At 55.5% G+C, this 23632-nt stretch overlaps 2 protein-coding genes across 2 annotated transcripts; both read left to right on the top strand.

The window, feature by feature from the left end:
* The first annotated feature begins 1429 nt into the window (after positions 1–1429).
* On the top strand, positions 1430–9535 carry BIRC5 (baculoviral IAP repeat containing 5). Its single transcript, XM_019735462.2, has 4 exons — positions 1430–1607; positions 1863–1972; positions 3329–3446; positions 7302–9535. The coding sequence occupies exons 1-4, from the start codon at positions 1497–1499 to the stop codon at positions 7389–7391; spliced, it is 429 nt and encodes a 142-aa protein (XP_019591021.1). The 5' UTR covers positions 1430–1496; the 3' UTR covers positions 7392–9535.
* Positions 9536–13607: 4072 nt separating this feature from the next.
* On the top strand, positions 13608–19756 carry TMEM235 (transmembrane protein 235). The gene is given in 5 exon segments (XM_074320217.1): positions 13608–14639; positions 16285–16365; positions 16941–17078; positions 19015–19220; positions 19223–19756. Coding segments are annotated over 5 exon segments (1095 nt in total). The 5' UTR covers positions 13608–14458; the 3' UTR covers positions 19712–19756.
* Positions 19757–23632: the final 3876 nt, after the last annotated feature.

The raw sequence follows: 23632 nt of genomic DNA on the forward strand, positions 1-23632 counted from the left end.
CAATTAGATCTTCAAATTTACTCAGTCGAGCTTTGTTTTTTTAACAGCTCTGATGCCCCTGTGACCTCTATGGACATGACTTATGCTGCACACACCTCAGTTTTCTCATCTATAAAACAGCAAGTTGCAATCCATAACAGCTAAAAGGCTAATATCATATACCTATGACCGCCTAAAAATTGATAAGGAAAAGAGAAACAACTCAATAGATAAGTGTACCAAAAATACGTGTTGGCAACAATTTAAATATTTAGTGCCGGCAAGGAAACAGTCATGGCAGATGGAATGAGCACTGCTGCAGCTTTTTGGAAAATAATCTGGCACTAGGTGTTAACATGTTAGAAGCACATTTGACCTAGAAGTCTGCATTTAGAAATCTAGCCTATGGAAGTAAAAGTACCAGGACACAAGAATATTCATACAAAGTATTTATTGTAGTATTATTTGTAATAGCACAAAATCAGAAACCTGAGGGCCCATCAAAAGGGACAGGATTGAATAAGTATCTGGATGCTGCAGCATAGTTAGAGCTCTAGCTATTGACCTGAAGGGATATCTAATTCTGGGGGAATACTGGAGAAAAGGAAAGAATAAAGGTCCAAATGTCAGTTTCTGGACTTCCAAGAAGCTTCAGTGAAAACACTTGATAAGAGACGAGTTAATTCTGTATTTCCCAGAAAATAAGACCTAGCCAGACAATCAGTTCTAATGCGTCTTTTGGAGCAAAAATTAATATAAGACCCGGTATATTATATTATACATTAATTATATTATATAAGACCTGGTCTTATATAAGACCCGGTATTATATATTATATTATATCATATCATATCATATCATATCATATTATATTATTGCATAAGACCCGGTCTTATAGTAAAATAAGACCGGGTCTTATATTAATTTTTGCTCCAAAAGACCCATTAGAGCTGATTTGTCCCGCTAGGTCTCATTTTTTGGGAAACACGGTAGCTCACTAGAGCAAGGGTGGAAGTTTAGCTGCGGATTTCACCTATGCAACATCTTTCCCATGATGGATGCGCGGTCTTTAGATGGACGATTCTCTGTACACTCTATAACCCAGCCGGCTTGACAACGGCAGGCAGCTGGCTCTAGAGGGTTCCGGGAGTGGAGCGCCAACAAAAACAAACTGGAGTTTGCAGGCTGAAAGGGCTTAATACATATGTACTCAACAAGGGCCACTTCTTGAATCATTACAGAGATTCAGCCCATCGTCAGCTGCTCTCCCCCAGCACTCTTTGCAAGAGCTAAGCGTGAGAAGGGGCGAGCGCCGGACCAAGGCTGCCAGATGCGCAGCGCACAGGAGCCGAATCCAGCGGCGGGAGGACTACGACTCCCAGCACGCCCCTCGCCTCCCAGCCTCGCACTCCCAGAATGCTGCGGGCGGACAGCTCAGGAGCGGGGCGCTCCCGACATGCCCCGCGGGGGCCGCCAACCGCCGGATTTGAATCACGGCACCGCTCGGCGGCGGTGCAATGGGAGCCCCGTCTTTGCCCCCGGCCTGGCAGCTCTATCTCAAAGACCACCGCGTCTCTACGTTCAAGAACTGGCCTTTCCTGGAGGGCTGCGCCTGCACACCGGAACGGGTAAGACCGCGCGGCCTCCCGGGACCCCTGCCCCCCACCGGGTCTCAGGCCTGGGCGCCCCGTCCCAGGCCCCGACCCCCGCCCTCGGTGACCCCTCTCACAGGGCTCCGACTCCTCTGTGGGTTCCCGGGATGGGGGCGACTCCTCCCGCCGGGGCTCCGACCCCGCTGTGGGCTCCTGGGGCCCGGGGCGACCCGTCCTGCGGGGCTCCCGGGACGCGTCCCTGCCAGGGTCTGAGGGGTGTCCCCCTTGCAGATGGCCGCGGCCGGCTTCATCCACTGCCCCACTGAGAACGAGCCCGACTTGGCCCAGTGCTTCTTCTGCTTCAAGGAGCTGGAAGGCTGGGAGCCGGATGACGACCCCGTGTAAGTAGCCCAGGCGGCCTCGCCGGCGGCCCTGGGTGCCCTGGCTCCACGCCGAGCTGCTGGTTTGAGCCGAGCCCCGGAAAACTGCCCGCACTTCCAAGACGCTTAGTGAGGGAGCCACGGTTTTCCGACCTCATTTTGTGCCCTAAGCAGCTGTTGCGAATGGCGGATTCTCTGTGCTGGTGCTTTGGCGATGCGTCCAACCTAATTAACCTGATTTGGCCCGATGTCCTTGAGGCTGCATGTTGCAGAGAGGCCAGTTCTTGTAGGTACCGTACCTGAGCCTTTCAGGTTGCACAGAATATAGATCTTATTGTGACCTAGGGATGTCCACGTGCGTTTCTCCTTGTAGAGTGTTTAAATCTAAAGCTTTATTGAGCTATAGTTCACATGCCACAGAAACCACCCTTTTAAGGTGGTACGCTTCAGTGTTCTGGATTTTGTTCTTTAAGGCACCAGTTATTATTTTTTTTAATTCTATATATACGCATATTCGGATAGACGGTGACAGCTGTCTCTCCCGTAATGTAACGCCACATTCTTTTCTCGCCTTTTCATCCCCCGTCAGAATCAATTGTTTCCACGACTTTAATTTTTGTCCCCAGAGAATCACCCGAGTTGTTTCTCTTCTTGGCCAGGATAGTTGGCTGTTTTTCCTAATGTGTTTGGTGTTAGTGCCCAGTATTGACTGGATGGCATGGTGAGCATGACAGGAATCGCTGCGTATTTACCTGTTGTGTTCTTGGGAGTGGATTTCTGAGTGCTGAGTGCTGTAACATTTTCAGATTTGAGTTGCTATTGGCTGTCCTTTTGGACTTTGTGTGGCTGTGTCCATTCCAGTAGCATTGTGGGTCTGTGCTGTCTGCTCTGCAGGGCTTATTCCCCAGGCGGAGGGATGGTGCGAAGCATAGGGCTTCCCGGCAGAAGCCTGGCCAGCGTTGCCCTTATTCCGAACCAGTAGATTATGTAACAATTCCAGTGACATGAGATTGCTTCAAACAGTCCTCAATCCTTGAGGATTCTAGGGGGATTTGACATGTGACAGCTCTGGACTTACAGTGTGTGACACTTTTCCTACTAACTGTTAAAGGGCTCCAGGCAAAATGTATCATCAGCAGAATGACCTGGGGCAGATGTCCATGCAGAGCGGAGGTGCTAGGACGAGCTGTGGGGGGGGTAGCTCGGGACTTGGCACTGCTCACATCTGCTTCGGACGTCATACGTGGCCCCGAAGCAAAGGGGGGGTGTCTGAGACTGGGAGTGGGTGGTGGGAAAGGGGCTGTTGATAATGAACTGTTGCTTTTCTCCCTGTACCAGCTTTTCTCTGTTGACGTGCTCCTATATTGATTTTTCTAGAGAGGAACATAAAAAGCATTCATCTGGTTGTGCTTTCCTTTCTGTCAAGAAGCAGTTTGAAGAATTAACCCTCGGGGAATTTTTGAAACTGGACAAAGAAAGAGCCAAGAACAAAATTGTATGTATTACGGGGAGTAAGAGCCAAGCGGCAGCCCTGTGTAGCGTCTTCAATACCAAACTTTCCAGCCCCTCACAAAGGCTGGACGGACTCTTCCTCTGTAAGCGTTTTTTAAGACCCTCAGGTGTGTGTGTGAGGACAGAAAAGGACAGAAGAACGTCTCTGCTGGAGTGTGGTCTTGGGGCTGGGCAGTCAGAAAAATGTGTCCCTCAGTAAAGGTGTGTTGAGTGTGAGTGAGGTTCCCTCTGGTGGTGGGACAGACACAGTGAGGGTTCGGCTGCCATTCCTGCCTTCAGTGACAATTGAGACGGGAGTCATTTATACAGTGAAATTCGTGTGTGAGTGGTGGCAACAGGGTTTGGGGACACTTAGTAGAGCATGTATTGGGGAAAGGACATTACGTATATTGGGAAGAAGAGGTGCCAGTCTAACCTAGACCTTGGAGGGATTTCTGCAGGTGGACTTTGACTCTTGGACAGGCAGACTCGGTTAGTGGGAGATAGTGCGAGTGAAGCCATGCTTCACTCCCAAAGGGGAGGCGCCCCATCAGTCTGGGCTGCAGAGAATAAGGTTGCCAGAGAGGACCAGGACCCCCAGTTAAATCTGAATTTCAGATACATAAGGAATAATTTTTTAGCATGTGTCACATTATTTGTGGGTGTTTACTAAAAAAATTACTAGTTTATATGAAGATCAAATTTAACTGGGCATCCTCTGTAATTATTTGCTCAATCTGGTTGCCCTACAGAGAATAAATATTAGGTGTTTAATATCCTTAGCAGTGCACTGGGCGGGGGTCTTGCCATCGTGGTAGCCACTCGCAGACTCTGAGATTCAGCCAGCCTTGCTGCCAAATGGAGGACAGACCCCTCCACCCCCAGTTTTCTGAGGTCCTTTTCCGCTTGAAAATTATGTTCCTTTTTGGAGATCAGTATGAAATAATTCTGTGCAGTATAGTAACTTTTAAATGCTAAGAACAATTGATTCTTGTCAGGAAGGGGGCAGAATCGGTGGTCAGTAAAGCAAGTTGTGGAAGAGCTCCTTACTGGACATGTCTGGGGAACTGCAGTGCGGGGTTTGGGGAGTGGCCCAGGGAGAGCCTTCCAAGCAGGATCAGCACACTTCTGCAGTTCAGCCTTCGTGGGCCACGTGGTTTCTGTGAGCTGTTCTTTGTGTTTTTCACAAGGGTTTAAAAATGGAAAAACCATTCTTAGCCCCATGGCTATATGAGGAACAGGCCACGGGCCTATTCATAACCATGCTGATCCTTCTACAAGAATTCCTAATGATAACATTCACCGCCGACCCCACCGTAGCTGAGAACAGCTTTGGGTGCTCAGGGAGCAGTCGTGACAAAGCTGCGCCTGAGCCCGCAGGAGGAAGGTGGGGGTGTGGCCAGTGAGGCTGAAGCCGGATGACTCTGAGAAGTCCACAGGGTAGGTAGTTACACCAAGTAGGAAGACATTACAGCTGTGACAGTCCAGTTCCCAAACACGTGTGGTCAGAGTGCTGTGGACCCTGAGGTCTGCTGGCGGGAGGCGGCAGCCTGTTGGGAGAGGGGGCTAAGGAGCGCTCCTTCCTGAGCAGGAAGCCGCCCAGGAGATGCTGTCACCTGGTCTGGGGGGCAGCTTTCATCTTGCAACTATTTTTTGTTCTCTCCACGTCAGCAGAATACTTTAAAACAATGGGTTAGTCTTTATTAATTTGTTTGATTACAAAGCAAACAGCATAAGCTTCTGTAAGGAAGACTCCCAAGCCCTTCCTCCCCGTGTCAGGTCAGGGGCGACCACTGCTGACTGTCTGGTGTATTTCCTTCCAGAGCATTTTAAAATCCATGTATTTTAATGAAGAGTAGAAAGTTTAAGCTGGTCATAGTTTCCGTAATTGGTATATAAAACTTATGCAGCAGAAGGCTTTTTTTTTTCTCTTTAAGTCTGTGGCCCCCGCCTCTGCTGTTGTGACGTCTTAGAGCTGTGCTGTCCATTACTGCAGCCGCCGGCCACCTGTGGCTGTTCAGCTTAACTAGGCTTTAGAATTCAGTCCTTCAGTCTCAACGGCAGCATTTTATCTGCTCAGTAGCTACACGTGGCCAGAGGCTGCTCTTCTGGACAGTGCAGATAACATTTTCGTCATTGCAGAGTTCTGTGGACAGGGCTGTTTTAGAGTGCCAAGCAGTTGTGAGGTTTGTTGCAAATAACTTGTCACTGATACAAAAACAGGTCTCCTGGTGTCTTGGTGTGAATGGATAACGAGAGCCAGTCAGAGCCAATGCCGGGGTCAGAGCCAGTGCTGGGAGGTGGGCATGATCAGAGGCCTGTGTGCGTCACCCGGGGGTACCCAGGGGGCAATCTGGGTCCCTCGCCCTGTGAGGAGGGCTGGCATGCGAGCCTCATCTGTTCTGTAGGGGTAAATGGGCTGGGAGTCAGTTATGTGATCGTACCGCATAATTTAAGACATTAGTAGTTTATCAGACATTTTTTTTATTATTAGTTTCAGGTGCACAAAACAAAGTAATAGTTAGACGTTTATCGTTTATATCCCTCACACTGTGTCAACCCCCCTCCCCATCAGACATTTAAAAAAAAAAAAAAGATGAAATAATGTGTACAAATACTGAAGACGAGGAACGGATATTGTTGTTTTCTGCTGTACTGTGAATTTCTGAGACCCCAGATTTAAATGGGAGACGCTGCTGCTGGGTTTGACAGGGTCACTCGCCTGGCCCTGATGGGGGGGCAGCTGCGGAGGGAGAGCGGTGTGGGGGTCTAACCTGGGAGCCCCACATGCCCTGACTCGCTTCTTGCTCCTGCATCCCTGCCTCCATCTTTTGAATAAAAATAAGTTAGAACCAATCTGAAAAGAAATCAGTTCAGGGACTAAGCAATATGAGACAAGGAGAGAAACTTCTGTGTAAGACTCGTTTGTAAACACTTGTGACGAAATTAGAGTGAAGCTCTAGAAGGAGAACTGAGTCATGAGCCCCTGATGGCAGGAGTTTGGCTCAGTGAGTTTTATTATGTTTTTCAATAGTGAGTTTCTTGTTTGTTTCAACCTCCTTTATTAGAAAATGTGTGAAATGAAGTTGTTGACCTCGGTGTTGTGATGGTGATTAGATTACAGCCTGTGTACATAGGGTCTTAATTAATCTTAGGCTTTTTTGAAAAAGAAGAAAAGTAAATAAAAGATGTTTCAAAGGCCGTGGCCGTTGTCACATCAGTGACACATCGGTGATGCGAGGCCGCGGGCCTGCAGTGGTTCACCACCAGGTACACTGTTATTCGTGAGGTGCTGCTTTCTCTTGTTCTTGACAGCTTATTATTTTTAAAATACGTAAGCCTTATACATGGGGCAAAGTTTAAGACACAAAAAAGTACATATTGAAAAGTAATTTTTAAAATGTCAGCCATTATCGCTTTTCTTATTAGAAAACAGACTTATCCCCACAAAGTTCTGCTTAATTTTTAATGTGACAGCGAAATCAAGGAGAATAAAAATTAGGATAGGGAAGGAGGTCCCTGAATTTGCTACTGTGATTGTCATTTTTTCCTCTGGAGAGAGCACTTAGCAGAATGAAAGGTTGGAAGCCAGATCCAGAGAGCACTGGAGATGAAGGTGTTGTGTTTCAGGAGAAAGGAATGCTCCACAGGGTCTCATCAGCTGGACCAGGGGCGGGGGGCTCGGGACTCCCCTGCAGGAGCGGCTGACGCAGGCGGGGTGATGGGGGGCGGGGCTCTGCCAGACGCGCTGGGTGGCCGAGCCGGATGTCACTGTGGACCTCGTCCTTCCTGATCTGGCCCACAGGGTGTGATATGGGAGCTCTTGCTTTGGTTTCATGGGTCTGTTCTTTACTTCCAGGCAAAGGAAACCAACAATAAGCAGAAAGAATTTGAAGATACTGCAAAGAAAGTACGCTATGCCATTGAGCAGCTGGCTGGCATGGAGTGACGCCTTCCGCCGCACTTCCTGGCCCGAGTGGAATGCGTCATTGCCAAGGCATGGTCCCCAGTGTTTCCAGCTTTTCTGTGGGGCCCCTTAACAGTGCCTTAGAAAAGGAGAATGTCAACGTTTTGAAATGAGAATATTTAAACTGTATTTTTGTCTTTTCTTGGAAGTGGTGCCAGGCGCTACTTCTGTCTTTGCACCTGGTATCGCTGAGTGCAGTGATGGAATCTCTCTTTTTCCTTTGTTAGTTTTTGCTTTATTGTTTCCTGGACTTGCCAGGGTGGGAAGGTGAGAAGTGTGGTCACGTGGGTAGAGCCCTTCCACAGTGAAGTGTCTGGGCTTCATGTTGACTAGATGTCAAGCCTGAGATTTGATGTGAATGCAATCACAGGTCCATTGCTACTGAACAAAGAGAATTAAGGATCCATTTTAAATTTTATTTGCATAATCTAAATTTACAGTGCATTTCTTGTGTTCCCAATACTCTGTATTACCTGACTTTGATGCATACAGGTCCTGCGACCATGCTTCTACCTGCCAAACTTCCGAATATGCTATGTGTTAAGGGGTTTCCTCACCTACTCCATTGTTTTGTAAACTTCAAAGCCACAGAGGGAGAACTAGTGGGATTGGGCCTCGAGCTGCCTCGGGACGCAATGTGTGCCAGAGCCCTTCCTGTGATGGAAGCGTGAGGGCTGGACGGCGCGGAGCAGGCGGGTGTCTTGAGTCAGGCTGGCCTCGTGCTTTGCGGTCAGCTGAAGATCCTTCACCTCCAGCGGGCACGTGGCAAGGTGGCAGCGTTTCTCTAAAACAGACGAGGAAAAGGTCCTTAATGCCAGACGCGGCATTGTCTGGGGGACGCTCACTGCCTCCTCTTCTCTGGTTGGAAGAGGGCAGTCCGAGTAGATTCTTCCGGGGGAGGCCGGCTCTGGACGGGCTGTCACCCACAGATGGGGCAGGCAGGGGTGGGGTGAAAACCCAAGGCGGAAGTTCCTGGTCTTATTTCCAGTTCTCTGCAAATAGCTATTTCCCGTTAATGACGTGGATTAGGGGGCTGATAGTTCACCCGTCTTTCTAATATGAGTCTCCCTAAAGGATGGCAATGGAGTCAATTAATTAAAAATTACATTGGAAAACCTCTTTGGGGAAAATTTTTAAAACGGATAACTTGTTTATATTGTTTGCGTTTCAGCTGCAGATGGTCTAGGCAGAGTCTGAGCAGTCGTGCCGGAGAAGGTGTGGGACTCGCACTGGGCCTCTCCGGGGGTGCCCCCGCTGGTGGTGCCCCTACTGGGGGTACCCCCGCTTGTGGTGCCCCCACTGGGGGTACCCCCGCTGGTGGTGCCCCTACTGGGGGTACCCCACTGGTGGTGCCCCTACTGGGGGTACCCCACTGGTGGTGCCCCTACTGGGGGTAGCCCCACTGGCGGTGCCCTCTCTGACCAGATGCTGGCCTGGGGGCTTGTTGCACCTGAGCTGCAGGTTCCTCACCTGTAACTCGGGGGTTATAAAACCTGCGCTGCCCCAGCTGGCTCTTCTTATTGCAGATACGTGACTCTATGACGAGGGGGGGTCGAGACCAAGCCCTTAGCCCCTCCTGAGGTTCCTCACTGCTAGTTTCTTATTTTGTGTGAGTTGTTCTTTTTCAGAGTAGCACAGACTAGAATTGAATGTGAGCACACAGCCATTCTAAGTCATTGGGGAAACTGATGTGACCTTTAGGTGGCTTCAGAGAGAAAGGAGCAGAAACTCATTTACGAAACTGCTGCGCGATTAGACAGCCCTAGTGAGCCGTCGGATGCGCTGGCTGCTCCCACCCCGAGAACAGTGCAGTGGGCTGAATCCTTTTTAAATGACTTGCCTCAGAGCTGTGGGGTGTGGTGAGCAGCTGCAGGCGCTGTCAGCCCTGATTGGTCCTGTCCCCAGAGCTGTGACACCCGTGTCCACAGCATTGGCTGGCCACACCAGGGCCTCCGCTCTCCTCCCCAGGCCGCTCACGCAGGGCCGAAGCCTGATGTTAAGATGATAGATGTGATTTTTCCCTCCTCCGTGAAATTAAGCTGTAGGCTGGATTGTTCGAGTCCTGCTGGAAACCTGGAGGTCATCTTGGTTGTTTCCGAAAAATAAAGACCATTTCATTTCAAACACGGCTGAGGACCCTGCTGCGTTTTTAAAATGTTGTCAGCTTTTCATGGTTCCTTAGCCTGCCAACTGATCCTTCCTGCGGGGGGAGGGACGCATCCGGGCAGACAGCCAGCTCGGCCTCTGCAAGAGCCATTGAGCCCCAGACCCACTCGCGTGTGTCGTCGGGACTCCTTCCATGTATAAACCAGCTGTGAAAAATCCCCTCGGGCTTAGGTTTTCCTGCTGCATCTCAGAAATGTATTATATTTTCCTCTCTAAGCGTGGAGAATAGCGCAGCGGTTTTGTTAGGGGGAAAAGCACCGCAGCCTCTCTACTCATCTCAACTGCTGCTTTTGATACACGTGCCAGTCTGTAAGTGGACACTTTGCTTTAATGGCTGGTCCTTACCAACCGGCTTTGTGGAGAAGCTGAGAAAAATTGTTTCTGTGCTCAGTCCCTTTGCTCAGTGGGTAGTGATGCAGTTCTCGGCCTTGGGGGGTGCCGCAGAGCAAGGCTGAGGGGCAGCACATCGTCCACGCTCCCTCATCCCAGAAATGGATTTTCTAAAAACCCTTGGACCATGATGATGGCTGGCTGGAAAGCTCAACAGACATCCATGAATCGAGCCTGAGGCCGCTGCCAAGGGCAGCAGCCTTGCCCTTTCCAATCTGTGTTCACTCCGGTTTTCTAGGTCAGGTGGGAGACGGGAAAGGGTGGTAAGTGCGTGGCTCGCAGGCGCCACAGGAGCTGTGACTTATTGGAGCCCAACGGGCCAGCCTCGGAATCCAAATCCATGTGTCTCCCGCCGTGAAAAGCAGAGTGCCAGCCTGACTGAAAGTGGGGTGTGCTGAGAACAGCCACCAGCCACCGCTGGCAGAGGAGCACCCCCTTGGGGTGCTGACATTTTTCACAGGTTGTGCTCAGAAATAACTCCCAATTGCCAAAATGTCTAATGTGATCTCTGCATTTTTGGGGGCAGAAATGGAGACCTGTAAAGAGGTGAAATAGCTTCTCCAAGATCATGCAACTAGTAAGTATTAGGGTTGGGATTTGAACCCAGGCAGTCTGGCCCCAGAGCTGGGCCCTCAGCCTCGGGCGTGGCCATGGTCAACTGCCTGATTCCAGAGCCAGGGCTGTCCACACTGTCCACATTCCATCTCTCAGCTTTGTCACCAGACAGGCCTTTGTCCACGGAGGTGGAACCTGCCTCCCCACGGCGCCATTGAGTCGCACGGTGCAACATCTCAGCTTTGGGTTTTGAACTGAGTCACGGGAAGTTAGTTGTAAAGATTGTGCGAGGGCTCCCACATACCCTTTGCCGGTTCCCCTGTTGTAACTAAGTACACATGCGCTTTCAGCATCTAAGGTCTGAGCTGGGAAGGGGTGAGTGGTGCCGTCACCTGGCTTGGCTTGGAGCCAGTCTTGCCTCCATCGCGAAGGACTTGTCTTGCCCTGGAGGAATCAAACCCTGAGAGCAGGGGCGTCCAAACTTTTTTCAATGTTTTTTTTACCAAGGGCCATATGCGGTAAAATACACAAACAGCCAGGCCACTCACTCAAGGTGAAGTACGTATTGCCTCACCTGGTTTATGTAAGTAAACTAAATATATTTTTGGAATTTGCTGTGGGCCAATTAACAATGGATTGCAGATCACAGTTGGCCCGCGGGCCGCAGTTTGGACACCCCTGACTTAGAGCAAAGAACCAGCTGGGCTGGAGGTTTTCTCTCCACTAGGCTCGGTCGACAGCCTTTGAGCCTGTTTTCAGCTGGTGGGGATCAAACTGGGACCTTGGCTTCTGGGGTTGGTTCCCACCTGGTCCCCACGGTGGTGATGTTTATCTGTTCTTCACTCAGATACTTGCTTGAGCACCTACTGTGGGCCAGGTGCTGTGTCCAGTCACTGAAGCCCAGAGTACTCGGACGCCCGCAATGAGCTCAGCGTCCCCATGTTCTGAATGGTGGGAGGACAGGCCAGCAATAGCCCTGTGAGTGGTGCGAATCTGCAGGAACAAAAACGATGAACTCCGCCTCGGGTGGCAGCAGGACAGGACTGAGTGTCCGGGAACAAGAGGGGGGGCCACCAGGAGGGGGACAAGGAAAGGAAAGGAGCGCCAGGCAGGGGGAGCAGAGTCCATTGCAGGGTGCAGGTGCCTCCCCTGATGTGGGCACAGGGTGGCATCGGGGCCACCTTCCTGCTTCCCTGTTAGCAAAGTCCGGTCAGGGATTGCCAGGTGGCAGTGATGAGCCCTCCCCAGACCTGTCAACTCTTGGGGTTAAGACCTCTCAGCTGTGTGGCTGCCTCTTGGTCAAGGCCACATCTCACAAAGGAGATCAGCTAGGCTTCCAAGCTGTGACCTCAGCCCTCGGAGAACCCTTTGGGATGGTCACTGGGGCTAGAACAGTGTCTCAAGTCTCCCAGGACAGATGAGCTTTACAGCACACCTGGGTAGGTGAGTGCACCTGCTGGATAAGGTAGCAAGTTCGTAGTCTGTGGAGATGTTTGCCAAGTGCCGTGAGCGTAGGTGCAGTGTCGCGGGTGCTGAGCTGCTCTGTGATTTTGCCAACGGTTTCAGCTACCTCTGGGCAACATGCTGTGTTCTATATAGCGAGTCTTCAGCCTGGAGCAGGAGACGGGTCTGCTCCAGCACCTTCACGGGCTCAGGCAGACTTCTTCCAGCTGCTGTCCCGTTAGTTGAATGTAAGTTTAAAGCAAAGAGGCTTGGGCACAGTCCTGTTTCCTGTCACTTATAATTGGAATTTCTTCCATCACAAGATCACTCTTGCCCCTGATTTTGGCAGTCGTGGTCTGATGCTGGCTTTGAAGGGCCCTGACAGGCTGGTGCTCGCCAAGTGGCCCACTGATGGCTCTAATTATGGGCTGCAAGTTGATGAAAGGAGGATGAAAAATGAAAAGTAGTGGGGCATTCTAAAGTGGCACCTTGTCAGAACTGGGCTAGGGTGTGATTCGGGTGCATCTCAAGGGAAGTACACTGGCGGACTTCATCAAAGAAGCCTGTCAAGGACGCGCTCACTGCCTAAGGGACAGTCCGGTCAGTGGCTCCGACCGCGTCTGAACCAGCGCTTTAAAGCAGATGGGGTGCAGACTGCTAACCTGGCCACCGACCTACCTGTGTGTGGGGGGGGTGGCTACTCCGACACATTGATGCACAGCCCTGCAATAACTGGCCTCGAACACGCCCATTGCTGGCCCTGACAGCCGGATCCTGTCCCGTTTAAGTTTTATGAGGTGCAAAGGAGACCCCAGCTCAGGCCGAGGGGGAGTGTCGCCGGGAGCAAGCACGTGCGCATGCAGCCAGAAAGGGGTTCCCCCTGACGAGTCTCGGTTCATACCTTAAACACACAAAAGGTTTTGACCCAAATGAAGCCATGCTAATCCCGTCATATTGTGGGCAGATGGGGCCATTCTTCACCCTGTCTCCCCAGCCGTCGTCAGAGCCCGCAGCAGTTCTCCACAGAAGCCCCGCCCCAACCCCACGCTCCCCTCCCCCAGTCCCCCTTCTGCTTTCATTGATGCTTGTCCCTGTCTGCCTCCTTTCACCTTCCAGGCCCAGTGCCCCCTAGAGAGAAGGGCCCCTGGCTGCCACCTGGCTTCCAGAGCAGTGGTTGAGGGCAGGGTTGTCAGGCACAGAGGCCACTGACGCTGCCACTGCCACAGCCAGGAAGCCCCTGGGCACCCCCGCTTGCCCCAACCCAGCCTTGGGTGCAGGTGTGGAAAGATGGACAGCCTGTACGCGACCCAAACACTTCCCAGCCGCTCTGTCTGAATGCAATTTGAAGTACCGTTTCAACAATTTTGCTGCAATTGCTTTTACTGACTGTATTCTTTTACAAACAGAGGAACCTAGTAGAGAAAAGGGGGCTGAAACGAATACTCTGGGGTGACGCTAAGTCTCACTGCTTCGTCTGAGGACGTGGACCTCCAGCCTCTGAGCCCTTCTCTGCAGGCTCTGTGCAGTGAGGGGCCCAAAGAGGAGGCCTTCCCATGGCCAGAGATGAAACCCCAGAGTCCCACTCTGACAGCCCCCGCCTGTCCCAACCATGCATGTCACTGCCTGCCCCAGGAGACAGCCTCCCACCTCACCAGCACCTGACACCTGCCGGAGCAGGTGCTTCCTGCCTGTCTGCTATAGGAGTGATGGCCTTGTCCCAGAGGGCATTTGTGATTAGGAGCTAATGGAAGTAGAGCTTCTTCCCTCTGCAGCCCCCCAGCCAGCCCGCCCACCCCACTTCACCCTATCCATCGCTCTGGTTGGTCCTGATCTGTGGACCTGACCGGGACCACAAGGCCAGCCCGGGCAGAGTGCCCCAGCCCCGGCCGAGTGCCCCAGCCCAGGGGGCTGCCTCCCACCACTCAGGCTGAGAGTTCCCAGAGCAGGGAGGGGCTGCAGCCTGCTGACCCCGTCCTGGGCAGCTTCAGGCCCCACCCGTCCTCCTCCCCAGCCAGGCCATTCGGTGGCTGAAGGACGGGAGGTTTAGAGAGATGACAAAATTTGCCCAGAGACCCAAGGTCAGGCCAGCTTGTTGGGGAAGCTGGGACTTGAACCCAGGTCCTCCGCGCGTCCAGGGGCAAGGGAGGGGGCGCGAGCTGGCCATCGCAGCGAGGTGGGGTCCATTTGCCTGCGAACCCGAGGGGCACCGCCAGCCGGTGGGGGCGCCGTGCCTGGAAGATCCTCACGAACATCCGCACCGCCCGCGCACTCCGGCTCCCTGCGACCCCCAGCGCCCCTCCTCCGCCCTGCTCCCCTACTCCCCGGCGCCCCGACTCCGTGCTCTCAAGACTCCCTCTCCTCCGTCTCCCACTCGCCTCCCGAACCCCCCGACCACTGCGGCTTCCTAGCTCCCCGGTTCCCCTCATCTCCCTGACTCCCCTCACCTCCCAGCTCCTTCCACTCCCTGCCGCCGCCTCTGCCGCCCCCGCCCCCGCATGGCCCGGCTGGGCACGCTGCTCCTGGTCGCTGCCCTGGGCGCGCTGCTCAGCTTCGCGCTGCTGGCGGCAGCGGTGGGCAGCGACTACTGGTACCTCCTGGAGGTGGCGGCCGCTGGCAACCGCACCGGGCTCCCCGGGCCGCTCTCCTCGCACTCGGGGCTCTGGCACATCTGCGAAGGTACGCGGCTGGGGAGGCGGCACGTGGGGCACCAGGTAGGGCAGCGACCTGGCCCGGCCCCTGGCTTCAGATCGGCCCCTCCCACACCCCACACCCCCTCCGCCGGAGAAGCACTCAGAGTTCTCCCCCACCCGCATATTGCCCTCAGGGGGTCTCTGGTTCCCTCCTGGCACCTTCGTTCTTCCATCTCTGCCCCTTCCCAAAGCAGGGTGAGTTGGAGGAAGGGACTTGGTTCAGATCCGGGCGGGGGGTGGGGGGGCAGCGGGCGGGCAGGCCATGAGAGTTTGGGGGACACCGGGCTGCCTTGGTCAGCGACATGTGTGAGTGTGTGAGCACACGTCACCTTCTGGGGCAGAGCCGGTGGGCAGCCCCTCGGCTGCATCTGTTGGGGGGGAGGGGCTGTCTCCTGTTAGCAGCAGTGGCTAGTCACTTGGTGGATACCAGGTGACCCTGAGGCTCACAGGGTCTCTGTCACTCACCACTGTGTGGCCTGGGCCCTTGCCCCCCTTCAGTCTCAAAGTCTTGGCCTGTCAGATGGGGAGAGAATGATGCTTTTCAGGTTCCCTGGGGGTGGAGGGAGTGTCAGAGGAATGAGGGAGGGAAAGGCTTGGGCAGGGCCTGTTCTTCCTCAGGAAGGGGGTGGAGGAGGGAGGCGCAGATGTGGGGAGCTGGGGCCTCTGGGAAGGCCGGGGGTCCTCATGCAAGTGACCAGGAGTGGTTTCTTGACTATTGTCCGAGTCCCCGGAGGTCTGCCGGCAGCCCCATTACCTGCCCCCCCTCCGTGCCATTCAGCTACAGCCAGGGCCATGGGGGCAAGACCCCTACTCCCCCCACCGCCTGATGGCCTGAAAACACTGGCAGAAAACAGATGCCATGTGTGTTTCAAAGCTGTGCAGAGGCTGCCAGGGCTGGGAGAGAGGAGGGCGTTCCCTCAGGCCCCTGTGACAGTGCTGGGAACCAGCAGGCTGGAGGGCTTCCAGAGCCTTCCTCACCGGACTGGGGCCAACCTGAGTGATTTCTGCACAGTAGGCGCTAGGGAGCAGCGACATGTGTGAGTGAGTCTGAGGTACGTGAGCATGTGTCTGTGTGTGTATGAATATGACTGTGAGTGTGTATGTGTGTGTAGGTGTATGTGAGAGTGAGAAGTGTGTGAGCACTTGTGTAGGTGACTAGGAGTGTGTGTGTGTGAGACGGTGGCTTCCTCAGTACAGCTGGGGAGGAAGGACTGAGCTGTTTGTTCACCTACCACACAGACTTGTGCACGTGTGCATACATGTGTGCTGGTGTGTGTGCACGTGTGGGTGGGGTGCATGCAGGGGGGTAGTCAGAGCCCACGCTGCACGCACCCTTTCCCTATCCAGGCATATGAGCAGCTCGGGGACCCTGGCCTAAGGGCGTCCTGCAGGCAGCCTTGCGGGTATTATGTGCACATAGCAGAAACATAGGAAAGGTCTCGGGCTATCTAAAGCCATTGGAGTTTCAGCTCCAAGTTCCAGGGGAGAGTCTGATGGGGCCCTGAGGCCACCGGCAGGGACTGGAGAGTGCCATCAGCGTGCTGCAGGACCGCCCATCTCAGAGAAGCGCAGGGTGAGTGGTGGCCCACAGGTGTCCCGCCCGCCAGGCTCGGCATGCTTTCTGCTTTTAGGGCAGAACAGCTGCATCCCTCTGATCGACCCCTTTGCCAGTGAGAGCCTGGACGTCTCCACCTCAGTGCGACACCTCCTCTGTGAGTCCTGGGGTGCAGTCACCCGCTGTCCTTCCTGAATCTCAGGCAAGGCTGGGCTCAGAATGGCCAGCCAGACCCTGCGTGGCCCAGAAGACATTTCCGTACATAATTGAAGACCCTTCGTCACTAGTCCCGGGCCCCAATGCTTTGCTGTTGGCTCGTGACCACAGGCACCCGACTCCTAGCCTGCCCTGCCCTCCCTGTGCCCTTTCTGGACTCTGTGTTTCCAAGTGAGCCTACCTGGAGGGCATCTCCCACCTGGTGGCTTGGGGGGCACGTATCTGCTGCCCCAGAGAAGCTGGGATGTTGGGGAGGGTGCAGGGGAAGCCTCCCTCACCTTGGGCCTCAGGAACCTGTGCCAGGACAACAGATGACCACTGGGAGGGTTGGGCGGTTACCATGGAGATGGAGGCATCAGAGAGAGGCGGGTGATCCATCTCCTCCTCCCGTCAGGGTGGCCCTGTGAGTCCTTGAAGGTGGACCTCCAGACAGACAGGCTGTGAAACGCTCACCTGGGCCTGCCTGGGGCGCAGGGCCGGGTCCCCACCTGCACCCTGAGCCCCCTCTCCCGGCAGCTCTGCACCGAGCCGTCATGGTGGTCCTGCCTCTGAGCCTCGTCCTCGTCGTGATGGGCTGGATGTGTGGCCTCCTCAGCTCCCTGGCCCAGAGCGTCCCTCTGCTGCTCTTCACCGGCTGCTACTTCTTGTTGGGGGGTGAGTCTGGGGGCCATGGGAGCCACAGGTCCTGGGAGTGGGGTGCCGCCTCGCCTGCCGCCTGTGCCTTGCTCCCCTCTGGGCTGTGCTGAGCCTGGGCCTGGCCCACCTTGGGGATTGAGCTGCAGCAGGTGAAGGCACCTCATTAGGGGCAGGGGTCCTAGAAGTGGGCCAAGAGTTAGGGCCAGGGGTGGGCGTGCCCCAGGATTGAGCTTCAAGGCCTGGGAGGCTCAAGAATCTCCCAGGTGATCCCAGGACCTACCCTTCAGTGCCTTTGGCCAACCAGTGCCCCCAACTGTCCAAAGCTGTCGCTGACAGCAGGCCAGTGGTTCCTTGGGGATAGTCCTCAGAGCCCATGCCACTCAGTGCCAGGCTGAGTGGGTCTGGTGTCCCAGACCAGCTCTACTGTCAGGGTTGTGGCACTTGAGGACCAGCTGGCCCCACGCCTCCCTCCCATCAGCACTGCAAGAAGGGAGCACACAGATTATTCCAAGATGACACTGGGTGGATGGGGTGCTTCCCCTGAGATAGGAACATGGGGGTGGACGGGGCCTGGAGTAATGGGTTCCACTATAGTCGCCCAGCTTGAGGCCCTGGTGCCAGCCAGGGGCTACAGGTGGGGGGTCTAGCTTGAGAGCTTACTCTGTCCCCTGCTCTGGCAGGTTCTGTCCTCAGCCAGGCTGGACGGAGGCAGCTGGCAGCTTAGAGAGGAGCTCAGCTGGCGGCAGGAGGAGCAGGGCCTGGCCGCAGGTCTGACCCCTGCAGGCTGAGACAGATGCGTCAGTTTCCGCGGCCCCAGCTGCATGAGAGCTCCCCACGGGAGCCTGAGAGAGGTGCCTGCCAGCCCCGCGGCGGGGCGCTGGCCCTCGCCCAGAGCCCACTTTTTCAATGTGTTCCACGTCTTCCCCAAAATTAAATGCATAACTTCTGCTGCCGCCCCTCCCCACTCTGGGCTGGAGGCTGTCAGTCCTCTCCCCGCTCCCTGCTTCCCATCTTTGGTCAAGAGGGGAATTGCAGAGGGCCGGCATGGGAGGCAGGCAATTAGGGGACCCAGGTTATGCCGCTTCGCTAGGCCCTAGCGAGATCCAGACCTGGCCCCGAGGGGCCGCTCTGGCTGGCCTCCTGCACTTGCCTGCACAGTGTCCACAGGGAACACCATGTACCCGGGAAGTGCCTGGGGGAGCACTGGGGTCCACCTGCCCCCTGGCCCACATTCCCCAGAGTCGGCACCGAGAGTGGGCTGTGACATCAGCCTGCAGCTGCGGGACGTGGGCTGGTCCTTCTGAGCCGATGTGGACAGGAAAAGTCCCAGTGCCTAGCTCTTTGCTTCCCTGATCCACCGGACGAAGGGCTACCCAGCACCGTCCCCAGTGCAAAGCCCACCTTGCTCTGTTGAAGGAAGCTTTGCGCGGAGATCGCAGAGAGGGCAGCCTCTCTGGGGAAGGATGGGGGGTTAAGGGAACAGAGAGCAAGCACCTGCCACTCAGACCTCAGTAGGGAGACGGCTTCTGGAAGTGGGAACACAGGCTCGGCCAGAGGACCCAGTGAAGTGAGGAGGGCTTGCTGCGAGGGAGAGGAAGCTAGGGTGTACCGGGCCAGGGCTCTGAGCCCCCCAGCTGCAGGTAGAGGCCACTAGCAGTGTGTGTGTACCCACGTGTGTTGGGGACTCAGGGATACAGGAGCGTGCGTGCTGCATATGTGGGGGCAGTGAGTGGGGACCATGTGTTAGGGGTGCAGGTGGTGCTGTTTGCAAGGGGTTTTGTGGGAGGTGAGGTCCTGGGTTTTGAGGACTGGTGGGAGTCTCCATTCTCCCCAAAGGCCAGTGGGCAGGAACTCGCGAGGCCGTGTCTGCAGGACCATCTTAGCCAGGGTCCCAGGTAGGGCAGGTACCCCCAGCAGGCAGACACACCGGGTGGTCACCCTGTCTCCTCCCCAGGTGCCCTGACCCTGGCAGGGGTCAGCATCTATGTCAGATACTCAGACCTGGCCTTCGCCGAGACAGCCCGCCAGTACGGTGCCCGGCACGTGCAGGACGTCCGTGTCAGCTTCGGCTGGTCTGTGGCCCTGGCCTGGGGCTCCTGCGCCTCAGAGGTGCTCAGCGGCACCCTCCTGCTCGCAGCAGCCAGAGCCCTCAGCCTGAGCCGGCGGCCGGGCGCCCCCCACTCTGTGGTCATCTGAGTCCGGGGCAGGCGGGCAGATGGCGGGGTGAGAGAGAGCTGGAGACAGAAGCAGGTACCCACTGTGCTGGGCACGTGCCTTGTGCTGCACGCTCACCCGCTGGCCCATCCACCACCGCCCTCCACCGTACTCACCATTCATTCACTCATTTTACAGAAGGGGAGGCTGAGGCCCAGACCACCCCAGAGCAAACGGCAGCGTCACTTTGGGTTCAGGGCCTTCCGGAGTCTGAGGTGTGTCCTGGGGGTGGGGGATGGAGGGTGGGAATGGCAGCCTCTCTTGCCTTGGTCTTCCCCTTGCCTCAGTCTCCCCTTATTGCTTCAAAGGTTACAGGAAGCTCCTGGGGGAACAGGGGCTGGCACCATCTTGGGGGTCCCACTGAAGGACAAAGAGCTAGGGAATTGAGTGGGGACTTCTCTTCCTACTGGTGTTTTAGCATTTACCCATCTGTGTAGCAACATTGTGCCAATTTGTCCTTAAATAAATCGGCTTGTACTGTGTGCGGCATAAGCCTTTTCTTTCTCTTAAAAATTTTCAGCATAGATCATGAATGCCTCCAGCTCACAAAGAGGGCAAGGGCCAAACCACTTACTGTGTGTGTGTGTATCCACCCATCCAGAGACACTGTGTGTGTGTGTGTGTGTGAGACCGTGATCCAGAGCCGTCTTCTGCAGACACAAGCTCCTTGTTTCTAGGTCGGCACCGCAGCGTTGGGGACACCCTGGGCCTCCCGGTGGATCCAGGGCCTGGCTCTGTGAGCAGATCTCACCGCTCGCTCATCAGGGTCTAACCTCCTTGCCCTCTCCGCCCCACTGCGGCTTCTCCTGTCGGTTTGCTGGGGGATGCACAGTGGGCGAGTTTATCCCTGGCTGCAGCTGGGCTTGGGCTCTGGGGACAGGACACTGGAAAAGATGCATTTTGGTGGCCGCTGGGACCCCAGAGCCCCTTGGGGGAGGGTGTGTATGTGTGTATGTGTGTGGGGGGGTGTAGTGTTGCCCCTTCCCTTCTTCTAGAATAGACCTGCTTGCCTCCTGACACCGGCCAGGGGGGTGAGTGCCTCACTCTCTGGTTGACCTGTCTCCACAGTGAGTGTTTCACCCTTCACCGGGTGGCCAGGCCACACAGCCAAGGTGAAAGGCCACAGAAGTGCCACCCAGGGGAAGGCCAGTGCATGATTTGAGGTGCAGTGTGCTGGGCCCCCAAAGCCTGTGGGTGGGTCCACTCCGCAGCTGAGCAGACAGTGTGGCTGCTGGCACCCCATTCTGTGCTCCCGCTCCCCGTGGGGGCCCGAGGGCACTGACTCACGTGCTTCCACAGCACAAGGAGGAGCAGCCGTGAGTCTGGACAGGCCAGCTGTTCCCTCCCCGGCATGAGGCCACACAGGCTGGCAGGCTCCTTGTCTCCTGCCTGGTCCTCGCGGCTCCCCAGCCAGCACGCCTGTCCCAGTCTGCATGGTCAGGTCCCGTCCCCTTTCCCTCCATGGCAAAGCTCTGAGTGTGAGGCCTGGGTTGCTGGTGGCAGCTCCTTGGAGAAGCTGAGACAGGCATCTGAGCAGGTCCTGCTTGGGGCCCTCCTAACTGATCCCATGAACCAATGATCATTTCTTTTCTTTAGAAGAAACTTGGGTTTCTGTCACTTGCAACCCCTAAGTCCTGACCAAAGCTGGCGACGCGGCTTGTTCAGGACCATGGCTCCCTGTCCCAAGAGAAGCTGTGGGGAGGGTACTTGAGCCGAACCACCGTGGTACTGGGCAAGCTGACCATCAGCGGAAGCAGAGCTGGGAGACAGCCAATCAGGAGGGAGAAGGTGGAGTCAAAGGCTGAGAGCTGGCAGAGACTGGGCTCTCAGCCTCTAGTTCTCAATCCCCGCCCCCCAGGAACCCTTCTGTACTAACTTTGTTCTTGGATGTCCCTGGACTGCACACGTGTTCTCACCATCACTGTCCCAGATTTCAGAGGCTCCCCTGGGCCTCTGTTCCTTGCAGTCGAGTGACAGGCACTGACTAGGACGGCCCTGACTCCTGCTCTCGCCCCATCTAAGCCCTTCCTTCAGTGACGGTCCAGCTCTACCCCGTCCTCTCTCCCACCCACTCTGGCCCTTCTCCCTCTGGTGCATTTACCTGCACCACCCTGTGGGCTGGCTCTGATCGTCCTCTGATGCCACCTGTGCCCCAACCCAGGAGGCCCGACCTCTGAGAACAGGGACCTCTCGTGGGCTTGGGCCCCACTCCCAGCTGGCACCCACAAATGTAGTAGGCAGCCTCCAAGATGGCCCCTGTGAGCCTCGTTCTGGGGGCCTCACCCCTTATGTAGCCCCTGCCCCACTCAGCCAGGGCCAACCGGGCTGCCCCACAGAAGTGAGTCCCACAGAGTGAGTGTGACTAGGTCATGCAGACATGGCTTCTGCCTCAGTCTCAGTCTGCTCGTCCCAGGGAAACCAGCTGTCACTGTGCAGACACTCAGAGCCCTGGGAAGACCCTCCGAGCTGGGAACTCAGGCCTCCTGCCAACTGCCTGACCAGTGTGCCAGCCGTGTGGCCGAGCAAACCAGTCACCCTGGAAGTGGGTCATGCAGCTAATGCTGCCCTTGCCAACGTCTTCACAGCCACCTCATGAGAAGCTCCGAGCCACAGCTGCTCAGCTGAGCCACTCCCTAATGGCTAATCCACAGAAACTGCAAGAAATAATGAAGGACTCTTGCTGTTTGGAGGCGCTACCCTTTGCGGTGACTTGGTACACAGCAATGGGTAACGACTACAGCACATTTGCTGGCACTTGCCCCAGACAGGCCAGAGTAAGTACATACATATATATCCAGAAGAAAATATACAGAAATATTAATAGTGGTTTCTTGTGGGTGATTTTTAAAAGCCTGTTATATTTTGTCTAGGTGTCCAGTGGACCTCAGCAAGAGGGCTGGTCTTCACTTCAACTCCTAAGTTACCCCAGGAGTTGCTGAAAATGAGACCCAGCCCCAAATCACAATAAAGACATTATTTTGTCAGCAGAAAATTTTATGTTTTAAAAAGGTACAAACATGTTAGATGACTACCCGATGAGGCCACACACCCCACACACACCCCTCATGGCAGTTAGTGCCCTCTGCCATCCAACCCCAGCTCAGGGCGGTCCTGTCCTGTGTGCCGGGAGTAGAGGTCTTGCCCTGGCGGCCACCTGGGCTATGGTGAGGGGCTGGAACGGGGTCCCCCTGTCCCTGACACAGGAGGCACTCAGGGCTTGCTGAATGAACACAGGTGGGAGGTTAAGGGTCCAAGGAGACCAGCAGGTCATGGGGGTGTTGCTTTCCCCCCTCTCCTCTTGCCCACTCCCTGGGGACACCTCCATTGCCAGCCTCCATCCCGGCCAGGGCACAGGGTCCTGTCACCCCGTCCTCAGGGCCCCAGCTGCTTCAGCACAAACTCCCATTTCCTCAGTGCCAGCTTGGTGTCCTGTGCCGAGATGTCACGGTCCCACACGGCACGTACTGACCGCTCCGTCCAGGGGAACAGCAGCACACGCACTACTCATGGCCTGCAGGTGCCCGCACAGCTCCTCAGGTGGCAGCCTGTCCACCTTCACCATCACCATGTTTGTCTCCACAGAGCAGACAGGGGGTGCCAGTTCCTGGAGTCCTGGGCCCGGGTCCTGCGGTGAGTGGCGCCCGATCCCGCGACCCCACCAATACCCAACCCTGTCACCCCAGGAAAGGCAGAGGGCAGCCCAACCATAGCGGGAGGAAACGAGGGACCCTTAGTCCTGACTTGGCTTTTGGAGTCACCAGACTTGGTCTGATACTTTTTAACTGTGTGACCTTGGACAAATCAGTTAACCTCTTTGGGCTTCGGTGTCCCCAACTGTAAAGTGGGGACCTCAGGGAGTTGTGAAGGTTCAATGAATGGATGTAAAGACCCAAGTTAGAGACTGCGCTGTGCCGGACCCTGCAGAGTAAGGATGCTGACAGCCGTGGAGCCGGTGTGCTCACATGGGCCAAACGCTTTCCATGGTCTGAGCAGCGAAAGCCTCATCTTGTTTAAGCTTCTTCCCACAGTTCCACGGGGGAGGAGCTCTCCTCCCGCTCACAGCGAGGAACAGGGCTGCAGAGTGAGTTAGTGCCCACTTCTCAGCCTTCTGGCTGGTGCTGCTCTGGCACTCGGCTCCCTGCAGGCAGGGGGTCTCCGCTCTGGTGGAGAAAGTTCGGGCACTAAGGGCCCTAAACTGGGGCATAATTCTCTTTGCCTGTGCAGCCTAGGACCGCGCACGTCCTTCCCACAGCAGTCTGGCCACTGGTGGGCTCCCACTGCGCAAATCAGAGGGGCCAAATCCCAGGAGAGGGGCCCAACGCCCAGCTGGTGATAGGGGCGCAGTGGTGGGGCGGGAC

The sequence above is a fragment of the Rhinolophus sinicus genome, linkage group LG15, assembly GCF_036562045.2.
Source record: "Rhinolophus sinicus isolate RSC01 linkage group LG15, ASM3656204v1, whole genome shotgun sequence".
NCBI lineage: Eukaryota > Metazoa > Chordata > Mammalia > Chiroptera > Rhinolophidae > Rhinolophus > Rhinolophus sinicus.